General features: G+C 43.5%; 1 protein-coding gene and 1 long non-coding RNA gene across 3 annotated transcripts; one reads left to right on the forward strand and one right to left on the reverse strand.

Annotated features, from left to right (window-relative positions):
* Positions 1–5,545: 5,545 nt before the first annotated feature.
* On the forward strand, positions 5,546–6,258 carry LOC310995955. Its single transcript, XR_014595868.1, has 3 exons — positions 5,546–5,757; positions 5,853–5,968; positions 6,028–6,258. It is a non-coding gene; the product is annotated as an uncharacterized lncRNA (long non-coding RNA).
* A 1,525-nt stretch (positions 6,259–7,783) lies between these two features.
* dlc (deltaC) lies at positions 7,784–23,676 on the reverse strand. 2 transcript variants are annotated; one of them, XM_083985366.1, is made up of 10 exons: positions 23,341–23,676; positions 22,662–22,904; positions 22,169–22,229; positions 21,454–21,708; positions 19,995–20,183; positions 17,214–17,383; positions 16,822–17,038; positions 10,676–11,441; positions 10,315–10,429; positions 7,784–9,391 (listed from the first exon to the last, which is right to left on the reverse strand). In XM_083985366.1, the coding sequence occupies exons 1-10, from the start codon at positions 23,389–23,391 to the stop codon at positions 9,386–9,388; spliced, it is 2,073 nt and encodes a 690-aa protein (XP_083841492.1). In that variant the 5' UTR covers positions 23,392–23,676; the 3' UTR covers positions 7,784–9,385. The 2 variants fall into 2 exon arrangements, with proteins under 2 accessions (XP_083841492.1, XP_083841491.1); XM_083985365.1 differs by lacking the exon at positions 7,784–9,391 and having other exon boundaries at positions 9,715–10,429.
* Between the last annotated feature and the right edge of the window lie 531 nt (positions 23,677–24,207).

A 24,207-nucleotide genomic window follows, 5' to 3' on the forward strand; every position in this document is an offset into this window, starting at 1 on the left:
AACAGGTCACTCAACCATCACAGTGTCTCTGAGCCACAATAATTACAGCCGAGATCCTGCATAGTTCTGCTTTAACTAGTCCTTCATACTTTGTGCTATTTCAACAATTCTCACATCAAAATGTTCAGCCTTTTCGGGACAGGTGTGCTATGTCTTTTCTCTTTTCAACTATTCATACTTTTTGCAATATTCAACTATTTCTGATTTTTTTTCCCCCATAGAGAATGCATTGGAACAGTCTTGAAACTCTTCAAATCTTCTTACTTCTTTCAGCCTTTAAAGCGTCCACATACTTTCAGCTAGAGACTTCATTCAAATTCTGAGCTGTAGACAAACTTCTAATGTATTCATCCTGTATTTACAACTTTTTCATAGCTTGTACCGTTTTTGAGATAAATCCTTTAAAAGCACATGAGGATTTCTGACAAATTTCACACTTTTCAATGAGTGTGTATGGGGTTGGGTCAGAGTGGGTGACGTCATCGTAGAGTGCAGCAGATCCAAAAAAGCGACTGGAACTTTTCTTCTGAAACTGCCAGCAAAGCTACAAATGACACTCTACACTCATGATTTTGGAAATAGTTTGTAGCCACGCTTGTCTTCTGTCTCACAATGCCGTCAAAAATGCAAAGAGACTTAGATAATAATTTAAAATATTTTTTAAATGCAGCCAGGGAGCTCTCTGCTCTCATTCAGCCCAATGCATTTTTTTCACAGCAGCAGGAGAAGGAACTCAACTTTGTAACTTGCTGTTAAGTGCTTTTTAATTCATTTTAATTCACCAAAAAATAGTCACAGGTCACAAAAAAGTCCTCTTCTTGCTTGGTGTGGCTAATTTCTGTACTTTCCTTACTCTTTTTTTTAAGCATCATTGAAAAATCTCACATTCATCAAAGTCTCAACCTCTCATCTCCATATTTCCTCTGTAGTGTAGGGGGTTGGGTGGCCGTTTGCCAACCCCAAGGTCACTGGTTCAAACCCAAGGGAAGAACTCTTGTTATGTTATGTTGAATTCTGCTCTCCTCCACCGCCTTCAATTGGTCACAGGTGTTTGTTATCTCCTTGATTACTCATACCAGTTTGCAGCACATCATCACATTACAATGAATGACAACAGTCTTGAAAGCAGTGTGCTCTCTGTAGCCGAGTGGCAGAGTAAAGGCTTAATGATCATGAGGTCATGGGTTCGATTCCTGCCTCAGTCAGTTCACATCATTGCTTGACTTTTGATTCCAATTATTCAGCTGTCATTGGACAGTCTTTGATTCCTCATAGTATAAAGCTCATTGTAACTCAGGTGCTCTGTGGCCATATGGTTAGTGTGTTAGGTTACCACTCATGAAGTTATGGGTTCAATTCCTTCCATGGACATGTTTCTTGTATGCCATTCCGCATGTCTTTGTCAATTTATTCTGCTAATTCAGCATGGTTCAGCATTGGGTTTCAGCATTCACACGCATGTTCCGTTAGGAAATGCTGTTTCTAGTTAAAGGTTGTATTTCGCAAGCAACTCAGTCGTATTTTCATGCTGCATTCACGTGAAATTGGGCAGACGGACGACAGCCGCTGCACGTAACGGCATAAACAAGCCACTATGTAAACAAGTGGTCCGTCAGCACGAGGCAAAACAATACACGTGACAATATGTTGTCATGGCGATGTGGTATTGTTTTACCGGCTTTCTCTGGACTTCTGTGACTAAAATTACATCTGGTTTGTTAGCGACGGCCGTCTGCCCGACTGCAGGTGAATGCAGCATCAGTGTAACGCGCCATTCCTCCTCACTGCACCGAGCTTACCCGCTCCATGTAGATATGAATGATATGAACGGCTCATTCAGAGCTGAAAGGAACACTTCACTTTGTTGATGGGGGTGATTACTGATTAATGAAAAACAGACTTTTGAATGAAATAATAGATTTTCCTGAATAGATAACAGGAGAAGTTGCACAATGTCCCTTTAACAATAATACATCAATAAAGCTACAGATGACTGAAACTCAAACATCTGTTAGACATGCAGACAAAGTTCTTACTGATGTCATCAGCTGGATCTGGATCACAGTTGTGCAGTTGTTGAGCTTTGTTTGATGTGATATCCTTAGTGTCAGCGTCATAATATCATCAGCGAAATGATGATGATTCCTAAGAGAGGAGATGTTTCTGGTTATCCAAACAACAAACACGTGTTCTCATGGATTGACAATTCAAATAGAGCGTAAATTATGGGACTTGTGTAATGAGTCACTTATAAAAACCTGGATGTGAAATGAAACGGCCTCAGCTCTACTGTACACAGCACCCACACAATTCTGACACCAGATAAGCAAAGTATTTGTGACACATGCAGCAGGCGGTGGTTTGATCCTCAGCCCCTCCAGTCTGCACGCTGAAGTGTTCTGCATTGTGTATGGGTGCCATGTGTGAATGCAATACCCCTTTCCCACTGGCCAAAAAACCTGTTTAAACCGGCTAACAATCAGCTTCTGACAGCGGTGGGAAAGGCTCACCGACCCACAACGACCCTGCAATCAACGCGGGTTTCAACGCACTAATTTACATGTTACGTGCCCACATCATAATATCAGGCCAGGCACATCTCATATCCCGTACCTAACACGTTTTGCTCGCATTCGATCAACATGGCACAGCACTGGCAGGACAGTGAGATTAGAGAGCTTCTCATGATCCGTGGGGAAGGCTATCTGGCGGGGTGGGGGGGGGGGGGGGGGGCTCTCCGTAACCCGCAATCTTTTAGACTACACAAATATACACGTCATAACATCATTTAAAGGGTTAGCATTTTTTTTTAAGTGGGGTTGTATGATCTACAAATAGCCCCTAAGTACTTTAATTGCAGTAGAAGACTCTCTGCACTCCTCCCGTTAGCAACGCCAGCCCATAATAGCCCTGCCCAGAGATTTACAACATACAGTGTTGTGAACAGACCCAAAGAAACGGCCTATTTTCACGGCCTAGAGGAGGTTTTACCTGAAAAAAAAATACACAGTTCCATTTTTTTTTTTTTTCAAAGGAGGTTAAATCAAAAGCAACTGGACTTAGTTATTTGTCTAGGAAGACGTTTCACCTCTCATCCAAGAGGCTTCATCAGTTCATGTAGCATCTGACCAGGCTGGGACTGGTCCAACTATCTATCTATCCCAGCCTGGTCAGATGCTACATGAACTGATGAAGCCTCTTGGATGAGAGGTGAAACGTCTTCCTAGACAAATAACTAAGTCCAGTTGCTTTCGATTTAACCTCCTTTGAAATACTATGACCTGGAAAAATGAGAATATGCACCGGCTTACACAGTTCCATTGTTCGCTATAATATAATTTTTAGTCATGAGGTCCACAGTGCGGTGTGTGGACAGTCAGTCAAACAGGGACAAAACTCAGCATCAAACATCACAACAAACCATCAGAACTGCACTCCAGGGAATGAACAGACACTGGTTCCCTGTTAGTTAGAAATGATGAGTCTCTCCTGTTGCTGAGTCATTTAGCTGTAAATGTCTTTTACATTTGGGGATTTTCTGAATTGTCAACTTTTGCTTCCATTAGTCCAGTGTTTTTTACCCCCTGAGCACAAAAATGTCTTCTCCACCGGCTCTGATCTGGAGCTGTTTCCTTTAATCAGCCAACAGGAAGCTGGACAGGAGGGTGTGTTAGACACACACACACACACACACACATGGTGAAAATATGTTAGTTTCAGATACACAATGTTCTGTGCGCACACGTTTCCTGTTTTTCACTTTTCACATTATACACATCAATGCCCACACACAAACACACACACTCTCTGCTCATCAGCTGAGCCGAGTGAGGAGGCGACTGGCTTAAATCATCTCTGGAACTCTTTCCATCTCCAACATTTCTTGGTTCTGTATGAATAATAAGCAACAGCAAATATAGGAAATGTAACGGTAATTTGTTGAAAATAAGTGTGTGTTAGTGGTTTTCCAATAAAATATCTTGCAACAAAACCTCCAGCTTTATTGGACTGTGTATGGTTCTGCTCACACTATCACAGAAACTGTTTATTTACATTTACAAAGGTGTAAGATTGTGCTACTCGGGGGCAACTGTTTTCCTCTCGGTCCAGTTAAGGCGAGACACTACAGGCAAAAACACAGTTTGAAGTGAAAAGAAATGGTAGAAAATCCACATTAAGGTTTTTCATTTTACTTCATTTTGTCTCTTTCATCAGTAGATTTCTCCTAAATTCACCAAAAGTGAACATGCTACTGTGACGTACTCTGCTGTTCCTGTTGCCTGACCCATGTCATGTCAGGTGTCATTGTAAAGCTCTCTCTCTCCTCGACAATCATGTCGGTTCCAAAAATGGTCATTTCCTCCGTATCCGCAACCAATCATAAAAGTATGACGTATATTAGCAATCTATGGAATTTTACAGTACATGTCTTTAAAGGACGATTTCTCAAAATGAGTTAACTAGATATTGCCTCGTTTACATAATATTTGACAAAACCTGTAATACAAAAAAATATTTGTCTTAATGTAAGTGATAAACTTGGGAAGCTTCATTGTGATATCTGTTAGTTAACATTTTTACCTTATTCACCTGTATGTTTTCTCAAGGTTCCTTAGAATAAATCAAGATAAAAAGGCAGGAAACTATAGTGAAAAAGAAAAATTCATGAACAAAATTCTACAAAGTAGGCCTACTAATACTAACAAGAGGAAGCTGAGTCAACTAAACCAGTAAAACAGAGTCTGACTAGGCTATATCAATATCACTTGAAATCACCAATATGTTTTTTATCATTTTCGTGAATTCTTTCTTTTGTCATTCTTAAAGGGATAGTTAAACATTTTGGCAAATTGGCCCATTGCCTTAATCCCTATCGTCATAGCAGTAGGTTCGTTACCTTTATTTGTCAGTGCAAGCTGTTTTTAGAACGGTGGAGCAGAGCCGTGAGCTGCTCAGAGCTACGCTATGGAAGCTAAAGGAATTTCTTGGTTTCCCTCATCAAACTCATCAAATACACAATCCAACAACTCCAAAATGCTCTGGTGGACAAGTTGTGACCTGCACATTCACCACGCTATGAGATAATAACGGAACCGCCGTTCTAAAAATAGCTTGCACCGACAAATAAAGGTAACCTACTGCTATAGTCATAGCCCCCCCCCCCCCCCCCCCCCCTTCAGTCTAAATGACTGCTGATGTGTTCATCCCCCCACCATGCAGACACAACAGAGTATTTGCTGTACACTGAAAGAGAATAAATAAATACTAAGACTGTGTCTGTGCAGTTTGTTTTAGAGACAAAGCAGCCAGGTGAACAGCAGGTGGGCCAAAGTCTGAAGTTCTCTCCACATGCCTGCCTTTGTTTGTGTGTGTGTGTGTGTATGTGTGTGTGAGTGTGAGTGTGAGTGTGTGTCCTTGACCATTTGAAATGTTGCAGCAGCTACTCATTAACAAGGAAGCACTGTATCAATTTGCAGGACAGAGAAACTCTAAAGGCGTCCTGACTCTGTGGGCCTTAAGCCACGAGAGGGAAAGTTAAGGTAAGAGAGAGGGAATTTAAGGAACAGGAAATCATTTGGAAAAACCTCTTTGACCCAAACTGACTCAGCTTGTTCAATTTCACAGGGAAGTCAAGATTAGACCTGATGGAGGAACAAAGAGAGGAAGATGCAGGTCACAACTTGGAGAAACAACAAATACAGGAAACAGTCCGTATGTTTGGAACTAGTTTCAGTGGCGGATTCATTTACATGTCTAGTAAGTATCTGAAGGATTTTTTTTGTTCATTCCCAGAAATATATAGATTATGTATTGATTAGCATCATAAATGATCTTGCTACTGCATGACATAGGGCGAGGGCAGGATACACCCTGGACAGGGCCACAGTCTCCTCATGCACATGTCTGTAGTAAGCTGTAAGCTGGTGGACACGGACTAGACACAACAATGCCACCTTCAACCATGAGGGTGAGGAGGAGTTTGGAAAATGCCATAACTTTTTGAGAAAAATGTTTGATGACAGACAGTTGGAGACACTTAAGAACAGCTGATTGGACAGAAACTGAATGTGAGTTTGATTTCCATCCCAACATAAAGGAAGTGTGGGAGTATGTGGTCAATTCAAAAAAGGTTTTGAGAATGACACAAGTATTGGTTTTCACTAAGTCTGCTGCTTCACTGTTTTTAGATGTTTAGATGTAGATGGTTACCAAGTATAATTACAAGAATTTCATAAGTACCAAAAGCTTTTATAGACAATTACACCCAGTTTCTTGGATGATTGGGAGGAGTTGCACTTGGAGGATGATTCTTCTTCTCACTGCACTGTGTGTGCAGATGCACTCACACCTGCCTGCTGCCGTTCCTGAGCATAACTCTGCACTGATGGAGCGCCGTTCCCACAACTGGATCTACTCTAGGAGACGGTCCTGGCTCTTCCTGGACTTTGTTGGGTCCCTTGAAGCCTTCTTCACAACAACTGGACCTCTCTCCTTAAGTTCATTTTCACTGCAAAGACGGACTTTGCAGTTAATTGCGATTCATCTGACCACTCTTCATAACATTCTGTATGAGTATGCTAATTGCCATCATAAAAACTGAGGCAGCAGACTGAAAATTAATAATTGTGTCATTTTAAGGCGAGACACTGCAGGCATGCACCAATCAATTTTGAGATTTGGGATGTTTTGCTTTCTTATCATGTCTTCTTTCAGACTAGGGGACAGAAATGGTAGAAAATCCACATTAAGGTTTTAATTTCACTTCATTTTGTCTCTTTCGTCAGTAGATTTCTCCTAAATTCACCAAAAGTGAACAAGCTACTGTGACACACCGTGCTGTGCTTGTTATCTGATCCATGTCATGTCAGGTATCATTGTAAAGCTCTTTCTCTCCTGAACAATCATGTAGGCTCCAAAAATTGTCATTTCCTTTGTATCAGCAACACATAGTAAAAGTACAATTGCTAGTAAAAATTCATGGCATTTTGCAATACAGATCTTTAAGGCTGTTTTCTCAAAATGAGTTTTTCCTCATACGTCAGCAGCACTTACAGACACCAAACCTTCCAGTTTTATTCCTGTCTATATTCTGAAGGTTTTTTACAGAGGGGGTTGTTGATATATCATTCACAGCCTGATTTATAGACTTAACTCCAAAAACAGGGTGAAATTAGATTTTTTTTTTAGGGCTGGTGACAGTTTTTTCTCATTAAGGAGTGATAAAAAGAGATATTCAAAATGCCCTCTGTACAACAAAAATTAAAATATGCCAACAAATTAAAGAAGAATTTTGAAAGTGGCTTTATCCAATGTTCAGATTTCTGGAAATGTATGTAAATTAGTGCATATTTAATTAGATAAGGCCTCATTTACATCTGACATAATACAAAAAACAACTGTCGTAATGTAAGTAATAAACATTGGAAGTTTCATTGTGACATCAGTTAGTGCAATTCTTTGCCCTATTCACCTGTAGTGTCTCATCTTAAACTTTTGGCCTTGGCTGTACACACCTATTATGTTGCAAGAAGGAAGCATAAAACCGAGTTGAGATCTGACAGCACTGTGCAGCCAGCCGGCGGAAATTTGGATAGTCTAACAACCTTTTATCTGGCACATTCCTCCAGCTTATATTAAGTTGTAGTGTTTGTGCGTGTACGCTCAATTTAATTTGATTAGGATGGGTGTGGTATTTTCTTACATGATCACGCGCACATTTGTTTAATGATACATTTGCAAAGACACAGAGAAAGAACCATGACCCGCAACAGTCAAATTATTGTTATTTTCTAATTTATTTATGAAAAAATATATTTCTGGATTCTGACTGAGACATTAAGAACATTAACATAGACATATATACAATTCTCTTTTATAAATACAAAATTATTTACAAAGGGCAAAATTAAATAGGACAACTATCTTCTGGAGGATATATACACATTGCATTGGTTTCTTAAATTAACGAAGATAGTACAAAGACAGGACTACACAGGAAAACACATATTTTTGGTATCAAATGGATTAGGTAAAAAAGGCAGGATACAAAAAAAAACTCTCTTTGGAGTCCTTCACTGTTGTAAAAGTCTTTTCTCTTTAAATATAAAAAAATAACATCCGGTGATGAGACTGTTCAGACTCACTTTTTTTTAGGTGTTTGTTGTTCTCCTGCTTATTGCTGTGACAGCAGTGGTTGACGAAGGCAGCTTAAGAGAAAAGGCGTTATCTTTTTCACTTTTTGATTCATATAAAAAAATACATGTATAAAACAGTGGTAAACACAGGCACAGTCAGATAGAAAAGTAGAAATCCAGCTGAAACGGGCTGGGATGAGTTCAACTTTCCTCAAGATTATCTGTAAATGGAGGGAACAGCTGATTGCTGGTAGAGGAACAAACTCCCTGATTGACCTGAAACCTCCTTTAGACTGGGATTAAGACCTAGGATATGATTGTGGACTAGGTTTGATTTGGACTGGAGAAGCCCCGATGGATTTAAAAACACGTTACCAGTAGAAAAGACCGGCTCCAGTTGACGTGAATGGAATTTGAACGTGATAACGAACCTCTCTCAGTTCCAGAGAAACACATTCTGCTCAAAGTTAATGTCGGGTTTTCAGTAATATTCCAGTTTTTTTTTTCAATAAGAGGCACTTCAGAGTTTGTAGCTTTAACAGTGATTGTAAGGCGGATGTTATTCTTCCACAATGTGATGATTCACTGCCCCAGAAGACAAAAGGACCTGATGATAGAAAGCTACTCAGAATGTATTCAGTTCATCTTTCAAACATCAATGATTTTGGGGGAAAGTCCTGTTTTTTTTCTCACTTAAAACAAAAATGTTCCACTTTCCGTTCCAAGCAGGTCCTTTGAGTTGTCCTTTTGTCGACATCTTATTGTGAAATTGTACAGGAAGTGGTTGCCTCAATGATTAGGAAGCATAGCTAAGGCACCGGTCGTTCCAATCGGATAACAATTCAACTCTTCACATCTTTCATTCACGTTTGATCCAAAGCAAATTCAGATATAAGGACGGAAAACAATTATATTAAGATTTAATGTATTAAAAAAAAAGATAATAGTGCAAATGATGCCGGACATTCAGTCTTTCCTCTTTTCCCTCCTCCTCCTCCTCCTCCTTCTCCTCCACCAATGCTCTTCTTTCATCTCCAAAACATTGTCATCCAAACACTGTCAGTATCAACGCAGAAAAGAATGAAAAAAAACATGTCCTTTCCTTTTGTTTCTTCCCACTGAGCAGTGGTAATAAATATTAAATAAAATAATGTGTGTACTATAAACCCTCTGGGCGAACTGTCCTGGACAGTAAATGCTTCAAGCCTGCAGCATTAGAGTTCCTCCGCTGTCAGTCTGAAAACTGGAGGTTATACCTGAGGACGAGACAGAAACAGCAGTTAGTCATCAGCATGTGTGATCGGTTCAAATGTAAAAACATCATCATTCATAAAAGATGACGGTGTTCAAGTGATTTACAATTTATCACAGTACAAACTTGAAATCTAAACTACTTGTTTAGTTTAGAGTTGAACTCAAGAGGTTTATAGTAATTACAAGTAAAAAATTATTTGATTGAAACTAGGCAATTGCTTTTATGATTGTCTTTCAAGAACACAATAGATCTGTGAACATCTGGAAACTTAAGTGGATGAGACTGAGTTCCTTCAACCACATCTGCTAAAATGCTATAAAATACATCAAACACTGATGAGTGTGTGAAAATGTGGGTATATACAGTATATTGATGATGAAGTCACTGCATCCAATCAGAATACTGTATAATAATAGTCATATTGTCTTGATAATCTACAGAATATTGTCCACACACTGATTTATCACAGTTCATCAATGACTGCTGCCATCCAATGAAACGTCTGAGCTGAGGGTAGATCTCATCACCATCTATACCTTTATATATTCACTGATCTCTGATTAGTGCTTCTGACTAATCGCTGATAAATTGTCAAAATAGAGAGAGTGCAGCCACTAAAAAAACAAAAAACATCACACTTGCATAGTAAATATTTATCATATTGAACTTAATTCTTCAGCCAGTCTTGTCTTCCGATAAAAAAAAAATACTGAAAAAGGCCAATTTCCACATTCCTCATATCATACGACAGGGGCTGGTGCAGAGATTTGAGGTTAGAATAAACTTTCAGCAGGACGTAGTTTATTTGTGAACACGTTCAGACTTGTTTTTCTCTCCTTTCCGCTCGCTGCACATGCTCAAGAAGAGCGAGCGAGTGAAAGCCACGTAAATACTTTGGTTGTACGTTGGTGGGCGTGTCCTTACCTCCGTGGCAAACACACACTGCTCCATCTGCTCTGGGATGATGAAGACCGGGTGATACAGGCCGTCCTTCGCGAAGGTCAGAGGGGGGACGATGATGGAGGTGTCGCACTTCTTACTGTTAGTGAGTGAGAGTGAGAGAGAGCAGGGGGTTGGTACGGTACGGCGGCAGCAACCAGTGATTTCTGACAGAAATAGTTGATGAAGGTGTGTGAGCACCGGACGGATCAGATAAGGTAAACAAAACAAGCTGTGACTCGCCTTCACAGAAGAGAGAGGAACAAGTGTGCAGAGAAGAGAAGGGAAGGAAGGAAGGAAGAGGACAGAGAGAGAGAAAGTGATCAAACCATTATCAACTGCTTACAGGTCAAACTTGCTCATGGTCAGGTGTTGCTCCTCTTTAGCCAGGTTACAGTCCACCATTTTGTTTTTAAACATGGCCATGTTGTCACTGCCCTTGTCCACCAGCGCTGCGTCCTTATTGGACACTTTCAGCTGTCCCCCGGGGATGAGGAAGGCCTCCTTCTCTCTCAGGCTGCCCAGCGGGCCGCCGGGCAAGCTCCCGTTGAAGGGTCCGCCTCCGCCGCCGCCGCCTCCGCCGCCGATCACTGTGCTGCGGTTGTTCACCGCCTCCAGGTCGTTCTTCACCGACGTGGAGATGGCCGTGAGCTGCCGGCTGCGGCGAAGCTGCCGCAGGACGTGCACGGCGGCGCACACCAGCAGGGCCAGCGTCACCAGGCCCAGGGCCACGGCGGCGATCAGGGCCGGAGGGGAGTCGCCGTGCACGGGCGGTTTGGTGGGCAGCATGACGACGGGCTTCACGGCGGCCTCGCAGCGCGCGCCCATGAAGCCCGGCGGACACTGGCAGACCGGGCCCGTGAAGTGCGTGAAACACGTGCCGCCGTTGTCGCAGGGGAACTGGTCGCAGGGGCTGGCGCGCACCGAGCAGTCCCTGCCGGTGAAGCCCAGCGTGCAGGTGCAGGTGAAGTCGTTGACGCCGTCCACGCAGGTGCCGGCGTTGCGGCAGGGGTTCCCGGCGCAGTCGTCGATGTTGGTCTCGCAGCGAGGTCCGGCGAAGCCCGGGAGACAGCGGCACACGACGCGGTGGCCCAGGTCCAAACACTGAGCCCCTGGAGGGACAGAGAGAGAGACAGAGGTTTCAGTCAGTGACACGATCGATCGGAAAGGTAAGAGGGAGTTTAAGACTGGAAAACAAGGGAAAGACGTGCTGAGTAAATGGATGGAAGAACACACATCCAGAGAAATGGATGTCAGAAGATAAGTTGAGGATCAGAGTCCAATCATTTCCCTGCTCTCCCTAAAACTAAGACTACCAGCTTCAAATACAGCTTTTTCATACTTGTAACTACTTGAAATACAAGACACAACATATGTAAACAAGAAAAGATCAACTAAACAAAATTAGATTCATATTACATAAAAAAATTGTGTTTTTTTGTATGTAAGGGTAATATATACATTTTATTTAATGAGCAGCTGGGGAGAGAAATGGAAAGAAACAAGATACGACATGGTAGGGAGTGCAGCCCTAATAGGAGAAAGCATAAATACAGAGAAAAGGGTGTCATTTTAAAATATCACCAAAATATACTGTGTTTTGGTAAAATATTACTTGTAGAAATCAGGATGGGGCACTGTTTCTTAAATGGTTCAGTGGGACCAGTATGATGGGGGTATGTTACAGGAATTATCAGATGCATAGCTACAACATGTAACTTCCTGGTAGAAGTATAAAACGTGAGACAATCAGAGGACCCAGAACGGCGCCCTGGGGAACGCCAACGTGCCGCTAGCAGACAGTAACAGCATTTCAAAATGAAGACTTGAGCGTGTACTTCTTAAAACTGAACATAAAAACAAAGATTTGAACACAGTGAGCAGAGAGAGAGAGAGAGTGGAAAGAGCTAGAAACAAGATTTGTTTATTAGAACATTTCTTCAGACATGAGAACAACAGATGCTGCTCATCAGGAGAGAAACGTGTGATTAAAAACATCCTCAGCTGTTTTCCACTGCCAGGAGGTCACATGACCCGCCCTCAACAACTTAATTTACTGTTAAGAGTCTAAAAAAAAAAGGAAAAAAAAGGAGGGAGGGAGGTCTAGCAAAGCAAACAGGAGAGGACCTGAGGATTCACGACCTGCAGCTACTGAACCCCTGAAGATGTTTCAATGGGATGTGTGGGATTGTTTGAAGCAGGCACAGTAAACACTGTAAAAACAGCTCCATATTTGGTTCCCTTGTGCAGCTGTGCAATACAAACAGAGCGGAGGTATAAACAGGCAAGCATCAGTGATCAGAGTTTTTTTTTTTCCTCTAACAGGCTCACCGAGAGGCAGGAATGACTGCAGATTCTAGATAAGCAGGCGGCAGTTTTCTACACGCTAATGAGCACTGCAGTCTGAAGTGGAGTCCTCAGAGACGACTCCACTCAGCAGGCCAACCAGAACTGTCTGCTCATCGTAATATTCAGCGATATGGTCTGATTTTTTGCAATGCCACTCAGAGCTGTGGAGCCATCTGATGCTGATTATGTGTCTGCTTCTGCACGACTGAGGTGACTTCCACCCCGAGTCCGTCTGCAAACTCCTGTCTTCCACAAAAACTCCATTCCATTACCCTGTCGATTGCAAAGGTTTCCTGATGATCTGTCCTCCCTAATAGTTTCCAACTCAACTGCATCAAGTAGTTGCATAAACATGCACATTCTTTAAGTTTTAATAGCAGCGTTTTAATCCAATCTACCCCCCAAATCCTGTAAAGTTGACTCTTGGCCGCTTTCCAAACCGTGCTGCTGCTGCTGCTGCTGCTGCTGCTCCTTCCAGGCAGCTTTTTTCGTTGCACTTCATTTCACAGAGCTCACAAAGATCAGCTTGCAGAGACTTGAAACTTGCAGACAGTAAATCTGTCACAATACACATTTTCATTTAAAAAGAAATCCAAACTAGTTTCATCATCCTCAATGGTCTGGGATGCTACATGTGTGGTGCAGAGGATTCACTTTACAAAGTGGAGGTCATAACAGTCAAACATTCGCTGCATTTCAATGGAGCTGCTGCCTCCAAGGATCTGAATGTCCACTAACATAAACACAACAGCATGAAGACTTCCACACTGCACGGCGCTGCCCTCACTATGATAGATGATAGATGATAGATGATCTCTTTGCAGAAAGGTTCAAGTCTCTGCAAAGGGGTTTAAAATAACAACAACGGAAAAAATGTTGATGGTATGTTTTGGAAAATGTTCAGCGATGATGCAAACACTTTGCTATTCGTAGTTAATGAGTTTAAACATGGAGAGGCACTAGGGGAAGAAGGCTCCTCACACACACACAGGAACAAATCTACACGTTTGCATCGATATCTTTTAAAGTTTGCTGAAGCGAGCCGTGCATCAGGACCGAGATCCACTGCCAGAGCTGCATTCCTGCCTGGGACGACAGGCCGCGTGCAGCCAGGTAGAGACACAGAGACACAGAGACCGAGACCGACTCTGCCTGCGTGTCTCCATGGCCACGGCTGAAAACACGCCTGTAGACGACGGCAAACAACGAGGATGAAAATGTTTGTGCTACCAGATGGGAGGTGATAAGACATGCCCAGAGGCTCCTACGTGACAATCCAGTTTATCAGTTAATCAGCCCATCAGAGAGACACACACACACACACACATATACACACAGAGATGCCTTATTGAACCATTAATCACAGCAATAAAAATCATAACTGAATTTTATTGATTTGACATGTTTGTTCTGATAATAAGCAGCTGATCAAAAGTCTGTCCTCGTGCTGAGGCTGAAAGCGAAACTTTGGAGTTGTGGAATGTGACTTTAATAGCGTCTATTATCTCCATTCCATTGAGACATCAACTCAGAAAGTGTCAGCTGAGTTCAGTCACTTCTGCCCTCTGCTTTACTGGAAATTTGGCAACACACAAATAGTTGCACACACACACACAGTGCAAACAAACAACCAAATGCTTTCAGAGAAACCCTCAGGATATTCACACTTCACGCCCGACCAATCCACTCCATGCTCCGTTACGTCTCAAACGATCACACTGAGGTTCAAAGCACTCGATCGAAGAGATGATGGATGCAGGACGGAGCGACGACCCGTTGGCCGCTGTGACCTGCTACCGCCTGGAGAAAAACTGATCTGAGATAATAATAATAATAAACTAATCAACTATAGTTTCACTAATAAACTATCAGTGGAATTTCATTGTTTTATGATGTGATAAGACAAATAAAGGAAACTGATTTTTCACACTGACGAGAAGCTTTAATGCCTCTGTGGACTCTATCTAACATGGATCAGCTCCAACTCATTAGATCGACCTTTGAACTTAGATAATCTGTTATGTGCTTTATTTGTATAACCAGATCATTATGTATTAAACCTCGCTAACAGCAGAGGTGCTTGTTAGTTATAGCATCAGTGTCCTTAACTTTAAAAAGACACAGTCTTCAGTTCAGTTCACAACTTTCCTCAAGTGGTCAATTTGAAATAATGTGTAAATTCTGAAGTCTGGCTCTTGTTTCAGTGTTTGTGATTCCATTGGTGAGTTATTACACCAGAGATCTGCATGTTGTTAGTACCAACAGTGGTGCAAACAATGTGTCTGTTTCATGTCTTGTCCTTTTTGGATGTGGGTTGTTAGCTCTGTATTGTTTGACAAGCTTTGCACCAAAACAGTCAGATCGGATCATGCAATGTTACATTCCACAGGGCTCCAATTTTGGGACGTTTCTATTTTAAGTGTAGTGTTACTTGTAGATATGCAATGAATGTCTATATACTGAATAAGCACAGCTGAATCTGATGCAGATAGATAGATAAAATACTACACATCTTGCAAACTTGAAAGCCCAGAAAATGATGTCATGGTTATAGCCAATAAACATACAATCTGGAGTCAAGTGCACTAAGAAATTACTGTAGATAGTTTCTTGGCACGAATGCAACATATATTTAACCCTATTATTTTAGAAGCAGTAAAAAAAAAAGATCATAAAAGTCAGTTTAATCCAATAAATAATGAAATCTTTGATTCTGATTGGACTTCTGTGAGCTAGTTCACCTGGTCGTCCCTTTGTGCATCATTTCAAGCGTCACAGCCGCGTTTTCAACCTGTTTGCCGCGCTGTCTAAATAAATGATAAACTGGGTGATAAATCCGCCTCCAGGATTTACAGTCTATTACAACATCAAGCGGTTTCACAGTAACCAGGAGGGTGTGAAGAAAGCCAAGTATGTGTGCACCACCTGGTAATTTTTTGATGATCTGTGAAGGAATGCGATGCATCTAAACACCTGAATATTCCCCTCACAACCTGCGATTCAGGCGGCGAGAGTTAAGATCACACAAACACACACAGACAAACGCACGCATGTCTCCCAGCACCTCGACGGGTTCGTGTCCCTGCAAACTGAAATTCCTTCAAAGGGCTGAGCTGAGGTCGTTTCCCATCTTTACCCTGAGCAACACAGCTGTTATTCTAGTGCAGCCAAACACAGAGTGAACTCAGGATTAGATAACCCAGAGTCTAAAGAGAGACTCAGTTCAAACGTATCTCTTTGTACCAGTGAGACAGTAGCAGTAGCAGTAGCAGAGCAGTCAAGCAAGTTATTGGATTATAGCTGCTAAAAAAAGATGAATGATCAAACTGTTCCATAACTCCACATCTCCATCACGTCTCCACCTGATGCCTCGGGTTAGATCCCCAACAACCTGCAGCCTCTCACACCAGCAACAGACACCGGAGAGTGACCTCCTCCGCCTTAATCTCTGTTACACTTTCACCCACTGTTTGTTATTACAGAGACAAAGTCCTCAGCTCGGACGGGAAACAGCCCAACTTCAATCAGATATCAGATTCTCGCCTTCTGATGAGCGGAACAATTTGCTATCGCGGAAAGCTGCAAAGCAAACAGCCCGAGGTGCCAAAGAAGATCCATTAAGGTCCGGTAGCCGCTTCACTGGGGATGAAGTTGAAATTGAGCGAATGCCAGTCTCCTCCTGCAAGTCTCAACTCCTGCAAAGTCACCCAGCGCCCGAGAGCTGAGTTCATTTAGCTTCAGACACCTGTCATACACGCCATGTTTTTACTCTTTTAGAAGCAGTTTGGAGGATCTGATTTCACCTGGCTGTCACTTCAGAATAGATGATGACAACTTCGCAACCGGCTGCTGGATTTCTGCTGCAGCTGGTCCTCGATCCCGCTTTTGTGATTTTGATTATGACCATCAAATCTAAACCTCTATAAACAAACTCAAGCAAGATATTGCATTTACCATCAACTGCCGTGTGCTTTCATCGATCTATTGACTTCAACAACACCAAACTTCTTATTTCTCTTTATAATAAACTCTGATCTAAAGATGTAGTCGCAGAAAGCTACACAAGCCGGCCTCTTTATCTACCCTCAGAATCTATTGTGCAGGATGGATGACACAAAGTCAAGCTTTTACAGATGTGCATACCGTTAGCGCAGGGGTTGCTGCTGCACTTGTCGATCCTCTTCTCGCAGTTGGAGCCCGTGAAGCTGGGTGGGCAACGGCAGCTGTAGCCGCCGGCCGGCTTATCCGTGCAGGTCCCGCCGTTAAAACACGGGCCTTCCGCGCACGTCATGGCGCTGATCTCGCAGTTCTTCCCGTAGAAGCCCTGAGGGCACGCACACACGTGATCGTTCTCCAGATCCTGAGGGAAAGGCGAGAGAGGACAACAGGGCGTCAGTCCAGAAAAAGCTCTCTCATAATGTCTCAGTCTGCGAGGCAACAAGGTCGCTAAATTGCTAAAACTCAATAGACGAATGCATTCATCAAAACCTAATTGATCTCATCCAAGAGACAGGAGATCGGGTGCGTTCACTTACTTTGCAGCTGCCACCGTTCCTGCAGGGGTTGCTGTCGCATTCGTTGATCTCGATCTCGCAGTTTTTGCCGCTGAAGCCGGGCCGGCAGGTGCATGTGTAGCTGCCCTGACCGGTGTTGGTGCACGAGGCTCCGTTCTGGCACGGCTTGTGGTTGGTGCAGTAGTTCAGGTCTGGAGAGAGGAGACAGAAGAGTAACAGCAAGGTGAGGAAAAGTGCCGCTGTTGTCAAGATTTTAATGTCTTGTGTTGTAAAAACTGAATCGGACAAATTCATAGGGATTAAAATAAAAATATCTGTTTTAGTGTTAGATCAAATGCAACAGTGTGTGCGTCATCCAAAGGCATTAAAATGTCAAACAGCACTATATCGATCCCACTGGACAGCATAAAATGACTATGTTGTGAAAAACTTGACCTCTGACCTACAACAAAAATAAATCATCACTTTCACTTTTGGTGAGTGTTGCGACAAATGTTTTGTTAGAAACAGTACTGTTTAACGGAACATTTGTAGCAACACTTCTTCAGAAAACTGTCAGAAAACCAGTATCACAGTTATGACATGACTTCTTTGTATGATGCAACTCCTGCATCTCTTAGGAACAGAGTCATTGCTGGTGATCCTGTGCAACACATCAAAGGAATCAAAGCTTCACATGCATCCTGCTCAGATGTTAATGCCTCACTTTTACAAGGTGAATTAAGAGTAGAAAGTCAACGAAAGGATGGGTTTGCAGGAGATTAGTCCAGATTTCAACTAAGCTGAAAGTGATGTGATAATTGAGCCTAACACCTAAAATGATTCATAACCCACAAATCAAAGAACAGCGTGTTCAATGGACACTGTGATGATCTCTGAACATGAAGAGTCACACAGCGTAGATGCCTAGATGGCCAAATGTTAACGTGTTGCTAGGTGAGTCACTTTTCTGATCTTGGTTCCAGCTCATTCTGAACGTCTTCCTGCTCAAATCAGACTGGATGAACCATCCTTAAGCAACACTCAGATGTCCATCATTACAACATCTGTACTCTAGCAACTTGTTGTATGATGTATACATATGAGTATCATTATAGAGCACCTTCTATAGTAATGACAATAAAGAAAATACATAAACATTATAGAATTTTAAATAATGAAATAGAAATTGTGAAAAAAAAAGACAGGGTAAATGTCAAAGGTGAAACTCTTCCATACCATCCAAGCATCAAAGACCGTAAAACCTGAGAGATGACACTCTGGAGATAAAGAGTGGGACTTAAGTTTGACATGTAGTATTAAATTTGTTAGCAGCATTTTGGGCTCAAGGTGGTGAGTAGAAACTTACACCAATCTAGCCCTAAGGCTAATTTAACAGCTACAAGACTAATGCTAACTGCTAAATGTAGATCATCAGCAGTAATATACTGGGTATACTCTATATAGCATATAAATAACAGGAATAATTGATGCCCTGGTGAAGAAAAGAAGGTGGAAGGAAAATGCAAGAGGACCGAGGATAGAGCCCTGAGGCACACCATAGCACATATGACAGGAGTTTTTATTATAGGCAGCATTATCAGATGGCTAAAGGTCGACCTGCCTTTGCCCACTCAGATCTACGGGAACCGTCAAAGACAAGTAGCATTTCGAGAACACCACTGTTAATATTAACAGCTGTTATTTAGTTATTAGTTAGTGACTCTTGGATCACATCAGCTAAGTGGTTCTCAGCTGCTTTTAGGAGGCATTTACAAATATTCTTTATTTGTTTCGACCTACCACCATTTCAAACACCCTGCTGAGTCTTCTACATGACTTGATGAGTGACGGGTTGCTCATCTGTAAAATCATGTTGATACAAAGAAACTTTTTTTTCCCTATTTGTGCATGTTGGGTTGGTGACTGACACAAATATGATTACATGATTTAGAAATCTGTGATTTATGTTCATATCACGATTAATGGAACTTCTTAAAGTCAATTCTGTAAGAAGTCTTCAGCTGTGTTTTCTGTAACTTCCTTAACTACTGTGGTTTAAGTTTGGCCTGTTTATCTTGCACCCACTTTTCTTCATTTCTCAGTAAAGCATATGTGTTAACACAGTTAACCCACAGTCCATCTCTACAGAGAAAAAAGAAGTTTCTGTTTTGTTTTGGGCTAATTAACAATTACACTATTATCACTTCTGCTAAATTTCAAATAGTTTCAAAGATCGCCAGAATCCATATCATGTTTTTTTTTAATTATTATTATTTCAGTTAAAAGTGGATTCTCACTGTGCAGAAAGGGTAAGTTTGAAGTCTAGGAGTTTCCGGGTTTATCTTACATAGTACAAAGTTCCAGGCTGAGAGTTGTCTATTCACTAACTGCACTTATGATAATAACTTTTAATAACTTGTGAACAAGATGCACAAAAGTTAGACAACTTTTAGACAATGGTGCTGTGAAGTCAGGAAGTTTGGCCTGTTACCTGTTACTGTTATCAGTGTATGAGCTCATGTCTGCTTTGTTGATGTCAACTATGATGGGCAATTTTTTTGTGGCAGATTTTGAGTTTCTGTGAGTTGAGTTTCATTGAAATAAAGTGACAGTGATCCAGGTTAGGGCTCTAAAGTCTTGACTGTATGATTGGTAATTGTTAAAGTTTAGAAAACTGTCACCATGATCCCTGAACTCGACCTTTTCTCTCTTCGCTCTTCGAACTTGCAATTAACATTTTTATTAGCGTGTACAGCGGAGTGTGACGTGCTTGTGCGGCCGATCAGATCAGCGGGGGGGCGTTGCCGAGCTCGAACCCACCTTGGTCACAGTACAGGCCTCCCCAGCCCTCCTTGCAGGTGCACTGCCACGGCTGCTCGCAGGTCCCGTGCAGGCAGCCCGGGTGTCGGGCGCACTCGTCGCAGCGCTCGCCCTGCCAGCCGCGCCGGCACGCACACCTCCCGGGAGACTTGCACACACCGTTCTCGCCGCACCCCGAGGGACAGATGGCTGATGGGAGGAGGAGGAGGAGGAGGAGGAGGAGGAGGAGGAGAGAGGGAGAGGAGAACGCAGGGAGAGAAGGAGGAAGGTCAAAGAAAGAGAGGGAACGGGAGAAAGGGGGAGGAAGGAGAAGGAGAGAATATTACTATGAGTGCATGTGTGTCTCATCTTCTTAGTTCAAATCACAAAACAACTCCCCTCCCCTCGTAGGGCCTCTCTCTCTCTCTGGTACACACACACACACACACACACACACCCCTACAAGTGCTTGTTAAGTACTGAGCGAAGCAGCTGGCCCACACAACAAAAGCAACACATGCCGTCTCCTTTCACGCAAGGCAGCGCACATTAAGCTCCAGCGCGTGTCCCTGTTGAAGCGGGTGGGCCTGGGGCCGACCGGGGGCCGACCGGGGGCCCATTGTTGGGCTCAAAACAAAAGGAGCAGACCTCGGAGCCAACACACACACACACACACACACACACACACACACACTGGAAACGACAGAAGCTTTAAGATCTTTTTTGTTGTCCTCCACAGTCACCAGGGCCGACGATAGCGTTGACAACTGCTTGACTTAACAATTTCAAGGCCGCTGGACAAAAAAAATTAAGCGCCAAGGGCTCAATTCTTTACCCCCCCCCCCCCCCCCCCTCTCCTCCTCCTCCTCCTCCTCCAAACACACACACACCCCTCCCTCCCCGTCTGAAGAAACGTTGGGATAAAATTGGAGGGAGAAGAGAGCCGGAGGAGAGGAGGAGGAGGAGGAGGAGGGGCCACACAACTGTACAGCAACAGTGTTAACTCCTGATTTACAGCTAGTTGTGCAGCTTTGTTTAAGTGGGTCTGAACTGGCAGCATGGAACTTCTTTAAAATTGAACAGCTTCATTGGAAAACAATGGGAGGCACACGGTTCACCTCTGCAAAGCTTTATACTATAATACACAATCACTAATCACCTACAAGGATCAGGGAATAAAACATCCACAAAGTCCCAACTGGGGATACGCAGACGAGCATCACAACAGTCACAGTGGGTTTACTTTTAGCTGAGAAATACATGAATGAAACCCTTAGAATAATATTGAAATAATGCTTTTTTTTCCCATTTACAGTAATTGATGCTTTTCTTTTTTAGAGTTAATACAATATATGAGATTTGATTTGTCATACTCAAACAGTACAACAGATCCCTAGTCAGTGGCTGAGCTCACTGTGAAGCCACCGTAGAGGTCACAGGGAGCATCATCATCATGGTTAAAGTCGGTGTTGACACTCACGGGCGGTGCAGTACTCTCCGCTCCAGCCGTCCAGGCAGTGGCGGCTGCCCTTGTCGTCGCAGCTGTAGTGGCCCAGGCTGTCGTTGCGGGGTTTGCAGAAGGTGGAGCAGGCCTCGTCGTAGTAGTGCTCGTGGCAGACCACGTGGTAGGAGTAGCGCAGCTCGCTCTGGTTGCCCATCCGGTGCACATCCTGGGACCATTCCCCAGTCAGCCGGCGGCGGGTGGCCAGGCGGCTGATGAGGTTGTTCTGGTTCTCTGGAGGAACAGCAGAGGGAGAGGGAGAGGTGAGAGTCTGATAACTGGACTGAATCTGGAGCTGTATGTTCTTCTGTTTGCCTGGCTGTTGTGGTCAGTAAGAGTTTAAATGTGGCATGGTTTTACTTTATGGGTTTTAGATATTTTGCTGCATCAACTATATGTTATTGTGGCTGAGCAGAGTCTGTTTTGAGTAACTTTATTCAGGAGGGTGAGAAAAGGCATTTTAAATAATCACAGCTTACTGCAGTATAAAACATACAGCAGCAGGTAGAGCTGCTCTCCATAACTGTCTATTCTATTGTAACTGAGTTTTCTTAAACCAGACATGGACTCTGTGTGTCCCTGCATGTGTGTGTGTGTGTTTGGGTGTCTGTGTGTGTGTGTGTTTTCAGCGGGAAACAGCACCGCTGTCGCCGACTGGCGGTGACACAACGACACTGCAGCAGCGCCAGTTTACCTGTGGACTCCAGACCCGAGGACTCCGCGTTCCAGGCTTCAATGATCAGAGAGAAAGTTCCCTGGAATCAAAGTAAAGGTTGTCCATTAGTGATCACATCTAATGCATTTTGAGTAGTGGAGTAGTGGTGGTGGTGTAGAGAGGTGGAGGTGGGGGTCAGCACATGGCTCTGTAGATCGCAATGCAGTTTTATTTGGTCATTCTAAGTAGTTTGGTGTGTAAAAGCCTGACCGGATGCACGACAAGCGGGGAGCGCTGTGCACAGTCTGACTGCAACCAGCTGAAGAGCCTTGTAGTGAGTAATGTGAATGTGAAGTCAAGTGTATAGAAGCTGTCACGGAGCTGTCAGCTTCACCAGAGGCATGTGAAACACGGAGATTAGCCTACAGGAACAGCGGAGGTGCTAATAACATGCACCATTTCTTTTCTCTTTTTTTTTACTTTCTTTTGTATAGAAAAGAGGAAAGAAGCTCGTGTGATTTCTGTCACTTACCGGCCACTTGAAAGTAATGGGCACCGTGACGGACGCGCTCTCGGAAATGGAGTTGGAGTCCGCGCCGAGGATCTTGGTGAGCGCGGTCCCGTATGTGCACGGCGGCTCCGGGCTGATGACGTCCTGCGAGTGTTTGAGGCACACGCGGAAGAAGAGCTGGCAGTCCCCGGACTCGTAGCGACAGAAGCCTGCGGAGCTTTTGAAGGAGTCGATCTTCAGCTCGAAGGCCCCACTGGAGAGCGCCTGTGGAGGGGAGGGCAGGGGAGGGGGGGTAGGAGAGGGGGGGCGTTTAGATGGAGGGGTTCAAATACTGCGCATGGAAATAAAATAGCCTCTCATGCCATAGGAGTAAAATAATGCGGGGAAATGCATCACAACAAACAAGCAGGCAGCACATTCACTGCGTAAAACGTTACAGCATGCAGGCAGAGATGGACTGGTTCCATTAGTGCACACTTAGATCATAACTGGGGCTTCTCTCATTAAGTCTATTAAGACATAAAATCAAACTCTAAGCACTTCACGTCCCGGGGAATTTCATTCAGCACACGAGAGAGTCGGAGACCCCGTGCGTAAAAGCGCACGTCTCCAAAGCTGCTCGCGTCCCCAGAAACCAAGCAAACCACCTCTAAAAAAAATACCCAAACCAGAACCCGGACTCCCCATGTGTGCTACTCACCCTCTGTGCTGACACCAACAGCAGCAGACACGACAGTAACAAACGCGCCATGGCGTGTCGGCACGGAGCGTCTATGGCAAAAAAAAAAGAGCGCCGGAGTTTCCAAAGTAGGTTAATAAGTGCGTAAAATCCAAACCGGTGCAGGGGGAAAAAAAAAAAAAAAAAAAAAAAAAAGTTCAAATGAAGAAATGAAAAATAAATAAATAAAGATACCCCGGGAAGGAATTAAAAAAAAAAAAAAAAGGTTTTAAGTCAAGTAGCAGTTGGTGTGTGTCAGCGGTCTGGATGGAGCAAAACAAAATAACGAAAGTATGATAAGTTCCGCTCGGCCACTGAACTCTGGACTGCAGCAGCCGCGGTTAAACATGAGCTTTATACGAGCGGAGGAGGAGGAGGAGGAGGAGGAGGAGTGTGCGTGGGGGTGGAGGGGGGGGCGGGGGAGAGAGGAGGGGAGGAGGGCGCTGCAAAAAATATTCACCTGAAGGACAAGCCCCACTCCGCTGCACGCCACGCCACGCCACGCGCTGCGTTGTACTTTCATTCAAACCGAAACTGTTCCTCAGATCAGATCACATTTGTCCAGGAGGAGGAAAGAGAATGAAAAGGATCTATCTGTCACTTCTTGTCAAACCACCCAGCCCGCGGGCAGAAATCACCGCGCTGAGCTCAGACTGGAGGCAGCGGAGTTCCCATTCTGCAGCTGTCAGTCTGCCAGCTACTCTCTATACTGTATACAGTAACACTATGTTGATTTCTCAACTTTCCGGGCAGCGCTGCTTTCTGTTTGTTTCCCGGACGTGCACGAGCATAAACAGTTCAGCAGAAAAGAAAAGAGACTAGATTATTATTACTGATCTGATCTCACCA

Source organism: Trachurus trachurus, assembly GCF_905171665.1.
Source record: "Trachurus trachurus genome assembly, chromosome: 13".
Classification (NCBI taxonomy): Eukaryota; Metazoa; Chordata; class Actinopteri; order Carangiformes; family Carangidae; genus Trachurus; species Trachurus trachurus.

What these genes read in the sequence shown, in the direction of transcription:
- dlc (XM_083985365.1), bottom strand. Translation starts at nt 23,391, where the DNA reads ATGGCGCGTTTGTTACTGTCGTGTCTGCTGCTGTTGGTGTCAGCACAG. An exon ending in CTCGGGTCTGGAGTCCACAG is followed by an intron (nt 21,709 to 22,168) that starts GTAAACTGGCGC and finishes CTGTTCCTCCAG; the next exon opens with AGAACCAGAACAACCTCATC. An exon ending in GGAACGGTGGCAGCTGCAAA is followed by an intron (nt 17,039 to 17,213) that starts GTAAGTGAACGC and finishes CCTTTCCCTCAG; the next exon opens with GATCTGGAGAACGATCACGT.